The sequence below is a fragment of the Hordeum vulgare genome, chromosome 6H (assembly GCF_904849725.1).
Source record: "Hordeum vulgare subsp. vulgare chromosome 6H, MorexV3_pseudomolecules_assembly, whole genome shotgun sequence".
Taxonomy (NCBI): Eukaryota; Viridiplantae; Streptophyta; class Magnoliopsida; order Poales; family Poaceae; genus Hordeum; species Hordeum vulgare.
In genome coordinates, this window is record NC_058523.1 from 131,329,699 (window position 1) to 131,336,405 (window position 6,707).

A 6,707-nucleotide genomic window follows, 5' to 3' on the forward strand; every position below is an offset into this window, starting at 1 on the left:
AGCAAGTTGTTTTATCGCGGGTGTAATTAAGGTAGTATAAGAGCAGGTATAATAAAATACAGTTAGATGAGAGAGAAGAGGAGAGAGAAGACTGTAAGGATTAAAACATTATATTTTTGTTGAGTTGGATGAGAGAGAAGAGGAGAGAGAAGGGAAGCGAACTACAGATTAACAGTCGGCTGTAGCAGAGGCTCCAAGAAACATTGTGAGGATGTAAGGTGGGTCATGTATTTATAAAGTAGTACTCCCTCCGTTTCTAAATATAGGTCTTTTTAGAGATTTCACTAGGAGACTATATATAGAGCAAAATGAGTGAATATACACTCTAAAGTATGTCTATATACATCCGTATGTAGTCTTTTAGTGAACCTCTAAAAAGACTTATATTTAGGAACGAAGGGAGTACTTCTTAACAATTTGTTACTATACGTGTTAACTATTAGATCGATTATACTCTCTCCATGACAGTATATTGGACGTATCTCACAGGGCTCTGGGACCAAGATGTTTTTCTATTGGTAGGAAAAACCGAGCCGACGAGCTGTAGAAACGCCTAATTAATCGTAAAACTGACGCATTAGCAACCTCCGTCCACTAAACGAACGACTTCCTCGCATGCATTGGTGAAGACGGTTTCCAAAACATCCTAATTAATAGGCTAATTAATGTCATGCGCCTTATTTTCTTCTAATTATGAAAAATTATCGTTTTTGGGATATGTCCAATATACCATGATGAAGGGAGTATATGACATGGCAACTCCTTAGGCTGGCCATAGTGGAGGTATCATAGCTAGTAACATAGTCTTGGAACTAGTAAACATGGTGATGTGGCAAGTAATTAAAGAAGAGAGAGAGGGTTATAGTAACATAGGTAGATACCGTACCATGTTAAATGCTATGCTACTATGTGTCATGCATGTCAATAAATGAGATCATCTATGATACTAATTTATGATACTATGCACTATGAAGGTACTATCATACAATAGTAACATATGCATGATACTACCATATGTTACTCCCCACTATGAACAGCCTTATAGCCGACCGTTGGCTATACTATTAACCATACTCTAAGAGGTCATATACCTTAAATTAAATTACATGGCTCCTGTAAGAAAAACCAACCAAACAGAACGGAAACAAAACACTGGGCACAAATTCCGGAGCCTCGAGAGCCACCCGTCTGGTCCTCCACTCCATTCCACGGGCTCAGCAATTAAGGCCCAGTTAGCCTCTCCCTTTCTTAATTTAAGATTCCCATTTTTCAGACCAACTCGCATTAATTAAGATTTAAGGCGAGCCTAATTCTACTCCTCAGCGCACGCACTGCGCTCGATAACAGCAGCACCCATGGCCACGGAGCCCGTGCAGAGACGCTCTCAGTCACGCCCCCACTTTCCATGGCGAGACTAACCTTCGCCGCCGGAGCTGGCGCCGTGGTGGTGGTGGCTACCGCGTGGCTCCTCGCCGCTTGTAGTGTAGCGGCCGGGGACCCGCCGCTCTCACCCAAAGGTCTCAACTATGAAGGTATGTGCGCCGCTTGCGGCTGGCGTTGGGCGGGGGTGGCTGGGCTAGGGACGAGGCTAGGGTTTGGGGATTTGGTACTACGTGGAGGATGTTCTCGTGTTAATTGCGCTCGGTGCGCTTTGCGCGGTGTTTCAGTGGCGGCGCTGATGGCGGTGAAGAGCCGGATGCGGGACGAGAAGGGGGTGATGGCCGGGTGGGACATCAACTCCGTTGACCCCTGCACCTGGTCAATGGTCGCCTGCTCCCCCGACGGATTCGTCGTCTCGCTGTGAGATCTCGCTCCCTGATTTGTTGTCTTGCTGTTGGACTGCGCCTGCGCGGATGCTCCTTCTGCCCGTTGTTGTTTTGCTGTTGGTGATGCCGTGCTGTTTTGTTTGGATGTTGGAGTGCAGGCAGATGGCTAACAACGGATTGTCAGGGGCTCTGTCGCCGAGTATCGGGAACCTCAGTTACCTGCAGACAATGTAAGGCCTTGGAAACGAACTCACCTATCCAATCACAGTTCCTGTTTCCTTAGTTCCTTTGACACGGTGTGTCTTGCAACACCGTTCAAGTTTGAAGCTTCCGAGCTTAATCGCTTCAAAATGAGGAGGTTCGTACTTGTGTGTCTAGCCGTTGGAAAATATGAAGCACAACTGCTGTTTAGGTTCAAACAATATTACTGTTTAGGCTATTCCGTCGGTGACTCATTAGTATCAGGATAGTTAGCGAGCTGAAGGTGGGGAACTATACAATATAAGTCTTGCCTTAATAGTTGAATTTATGAAAATCCCAAGCAGGGTCCGTGTGTGCAAACTCTCAAGGCCAGGACAAGAACTGGTGAATAGAATAATGCTGAGAGATCACAGGCGGTACAAGCCCCCCTGAACAAAATTTGTTTTCTTTTTTGGCAAGAATGAATGCTATTGGGCGTACCCTATTCTTTCAGAACTCAACACGGCCAAATCAAGCTTACTTTGTATGATTGACAGCGCAGTCCAGCTAGACTTTCTACTCCTTATTGTACCCATCATACTGTGTCCACCCTACTTAGAACACGTATGTATGCATAATATTTGTTATTACTTGTGCTCCCTCAGTCATGGGATTGTATTCTTTGTACTGTTTGTAGATCTTGTTCCATTGACTCCCATCTGTCCTAACGAAAACGAAATTTACTACCAATGCTTTGTTGCTCAACTTTTTTCTCTGTTGCCCCCCTTCAGGTTACTACAGAATAACAGAATATCTGGTGAAATTCCTCCAGAGACAGGGAAGCTGGCCAATCTGAAAGCTCTTGATCTTTCAGGTAACCAATTTATTGGTGAAATCCCGAATTCGTTGGGGCAGCTGACTCAACTAAATTATCTGTAAGTATATGCTAATCTATTACCTCAAATTGATAGTCTTATCTATTGGATTGTTTATGTCTTGCTGTCTAAAGCACCACTGTGTCTGTTAAATTTACATGCATATGTTACGGATAGAACAGGGTGGATTCTGATTAAGTTTCTTGTGTATGCCTGCCCAAGAACAAAAACTCCTGTGTTGTGAATACAACACATCTGAATGAACTCTTAAGTTTGGTCGTACAATGCCAGATAGATCATGTACAACTAAGCCATAACCACTGTGCCTGCGATACTAATCTATTGAAGCAATTCCAATTATAAAGCTAGCAAAGTTGTACAAGCTTGATGGCACAATGCATATAAGTTTGCTTAGCTATATCACTGTTTAAAAAAAAAGCATGCATACAATTGTAACACAACAGTGATACATGCACATAAACCATATTAGGAACTATGTCTAGTTATAATTTTCCTTTTTTGCCCATGGCAACGAAGTGAAATTGTTATATGTTTGTACTAGTAATATTTCCAGTTACCTATTTGTATGGTTTTCTTATATTTCTAAGTAATTCACATTTTCATATGCAATTAATGTTAGAAAAATGTTTACTATATGTTCTTAAAATTGCTAGCCTGAGAAAACACACGGGTTGAGAACTAGTTTTTTTTATGGCTGTTGCTTTGCAAATCCTTCAGGCGCCTTGATAAGAATAACTTGTCTGGACAAATCCCTATAGATGTTGCGAAGCTTCCAGGTCTCACATTCCTGTATGTCTCCTGTTACATGTTTATTTCTTTTTTGACAAATGGTGTGGTTAAAAGTGACTCTTGGTGTTTAAACTGACGTGGGAAATATGTTTCAGTGACATATCATTCAACAATTTAAGTGGCACAGTTCCAAAAATCTACGCACATGATTACAGGTAAGTGGGTACGAGAGTATGCATAATATGCTCCAGTTTTTTAAACTCCATTTGCTCATCCAAATTCTTTGCGTAGCTGTGAAGTAGTGCTTGTGTCATCCTTCATATGCTAAAACTGGTCATAGTCATACACACATAATTCTTTCCTTTCTATTTCAATACTTCACTGAATATTACTGTACCTATGCTTTCCAGTCTCGTGGGAAACAAGTTCCTTTGCAATTCCTCAATTCTACATGGCTGCACACATCTTAATGGAGGAACTAACGGTAACTTTTTTACCTGACATCATCTGTTTTTTATCTTTACTACGAGTGTACCCTTTGGAACTAACTTACCTTTTCGGGAGTGGAACTAACTTACCTGTGACTGCAGATACCGTGTCTAGACCGTCAAATAAAACGAAGAACCATCATCAATTGGCATTGGCAATTTCCTTAAGTGTCACCTGTGCCACAATCTTTGTCCTGTTCTTCGTGTGCTGGCTAAACTACTGCAGATGGCGTTTGCCTTTTGCTTCTTCTGGTAATTAGCTAATCATCTATGACCATACTATCGGAAATATATGATTGTATGACCACTTATTTGTTGAACTATAGATCAAGATCTTGAAATGGAACTGGGTCATCTGAAGCATTTTTCATTTCACGGCCTGCAAAGTGCAACAGACAATTTTAACTCAAAGAATATATTAGGTCAAGGCGGTTTTGGTGTTGTTTATAAAGGCTGTCTCAGAAATGGAACTTTAGTGGCAGTCAAGAGGTTAAAAGATCCCGATGTTACTGGTGAAGTCCAATTCCAGACAGAACTTGAGTTGATTGGCCTAGCTGTGCACAGGAACCTTTTGCGCTTGTATGGGTTTTGCATGACCTCGAAAGAACGGTTGCTCGTATATCCATATATGCCAAATGGCAGTGTTGCTGACCGCTTGAGAGGTAACGTTTCATATGTCCACACCATTTTATGTGTCTGATAGAAGTCTGTGTTTTCCTTACTAAGAATTGCTCTCTTTGCCCTGTGTTTTGCTATTCTATTATTCCCTTGTTTTCTACCTCCTTCTCTTTCTAATGTAAAATGACTTTTTTTGCAGAGTATCATCATGGAAAACCTTGCCTTGATTGGAGTAAACGTATGCAGATTGCTATTGGGGCTGCAAGAGGACTACTATATCTTCATGAACAATGCAATCCTAAGATCATTCACAGGGACGTCAAAGCAGCAAACATATTGCTTGATGGAAGTTTTGAAGCAGTCGTTGGGGATTTTGGATTGGCAAAACTACTTGATCGACAAGATTCACATGTTACTACTGCAGTTCGGGGCACTGTTGGTCATATTGCTCCAGAGTATCTCTCAACGGGGCAGTCTTCAGAAAAGACTGACGTTTATGGGTTTGGTATTCTACTGTTGGAACTAATAACTGGACCTAAAACCTTGAGCAACGGACATGGTCAGTCCCAGAAGGGCATGATTATAGATTGGGTAACTTCTTTTGCTCAAATCTTTACATGCTACTATAATTGATGGCATAACCTGGAGTAATATGATGGCCATTTCTAACAAAGTTTAGCTAACATAAATAGGGAAGATCCAAATCAAATACTGTAACTTTTCTCCCCGTATTATCATAGATTTGTTGTTGGTGATAAAATAAGTTTATCGTATATCCTTAATACAATGCTTAGCAAAGGCCTAGTTGATTTCCTGGCATAAGCAGGGGCACATCGGATTTTTGTGGATAACACATTCGTTTAGTATAATGCTAGGAATACTGTCTATCACCTAATGTCAATTTTTTTAATCCTCTGCAGGTTAGAGAACTCAACGAGGAAAAGAAACTGGACAAACTAGTTGACAGGGATCTCAAAGATTCGTTCGATGTAGCCGAGCTAGAGTGCGCTGTCGACGTGATTCTCCAATGCACGCTGACCAATCCTATTCTGCGGCCCAAGATGTCAGAAGTTCTCCAGGCCCTTGAATCTAATGTGACTCTGGCAGAGAATGGTGTAGACTTGAATAGAGAAGCGCTGCCTTACGGAGGCTCTTGCAGTTTCTCTGTGAGACACGAGGATCCTCACGACTCATCGTCCTTCATAATAGAGCCAATTGAGCTATCTGGTCCTAGATGATGGGAAATGCTGGTTTCACGAGAGAAAACAGAGAAAAGTGATGATAGTTGTACAAAACATGTATAGACTGGATTTAATCCAACTTGGGAGGAGTTTTCTAAGAAACTAGGAAGGTCATAAGTTTCCACTGCAAATATATATTCCACCACAAAATGCATCCACTAGGGTTGGATAGAGGTAATTACAAGACGGAAATGTTTACAACTGGAGAGCCGTTAGCGCCGGAAGGTCGTGTGCCTTGCGTGGGAATTTAGAGCGGCACCCGATCGGCCCTGCTTTCAAGTTAAAATATCTTAGGTTAGTTATAATTTTTCTACTAGATTTACTTTAATTTAAATTAATATTATGTTATGCGGGCTTATGCGGGATGCCCGCCTACATCCCTAACTTTGCGTCACACAAGCCACGTGATCACTCCTCTTTTGAATCGTTTTTTTTTCATCATCTTCTTGTCCCTAATGATGCACTCCTCCTTTAAATCATTTTTTTGCATCATCTTCTTCTCCCCCATGACACGGAGAAACCGTTCCTCCCCCCATCTCCGTCGTCGCGCACAACTCACCTTTTTTGCCGTTGCGGCGAGCCACGGCGAGGGCGGAGAAGACGACGAGGGTGGAGAAGTTGCGAGGCAAGGGGGCAGCAAGAGGGCCACGCGTGTCGCTGGTGCCCATCAATGGCGCACTACCAGCCATGGCGGCGACAACGGGTGATGCTGTCGCCAGAGCCGTTCATACGAAAGCTTTCACTATTTGGTTCGAAAGCTTAAACCAAAATTGTGCAATTGGAAAGCTA

General features: G+C 42.2%; 1 protein-coding gene across 2 annotated transcripts; it reads left to right on the forward strand.

The window, feature by feature from the left end:
* Positions 1–1,287: 1,287 nt before the first annotated feature.
* Positions 1,288–6,049, forward strand: LOC123402394 (probable LRR receptor-like serine/threonine-protein kinase At5g45780). Of its 2 annotated transcripts, XM_045096308.1 has the most exons (11): positions 1,288–1,532; positions 1,668–1,800; positions 1,925–1,996; positions 2,738–2,881; positions 3,560–3,631; positions 3,727–3,786; positions 3,982–4,055; positions 4,162–4,311; positions 4,386–4,721; positions 4,877–5,268; positions 5,598–6,049. In XM_045096308.1, the coding sequence occupies exons 1-11, from the start codon at positions 1,406–1,408 to the stop codon at positions 5,913–5,915; spliced, it is 1,878 nt and encodes a 625-aa protein (XP_044952243.1). In that variant the 5' UTR covers positions 1,288–1,405; the 3' UTR covers positions 5,916–6,049. The 2 variants fall into 2 exon arrangements, with proteins under 2 accessions (XP_044952243.1, XP_044952244.1); XM_045096309.1 differs by lacking the exon at positions 3,560–3,631 and having other exon boundaries at positions 1,289–1,532.
* The last annotated feature ends 658 nt before the right edge of the window (positions 6,050–6,707 follow it).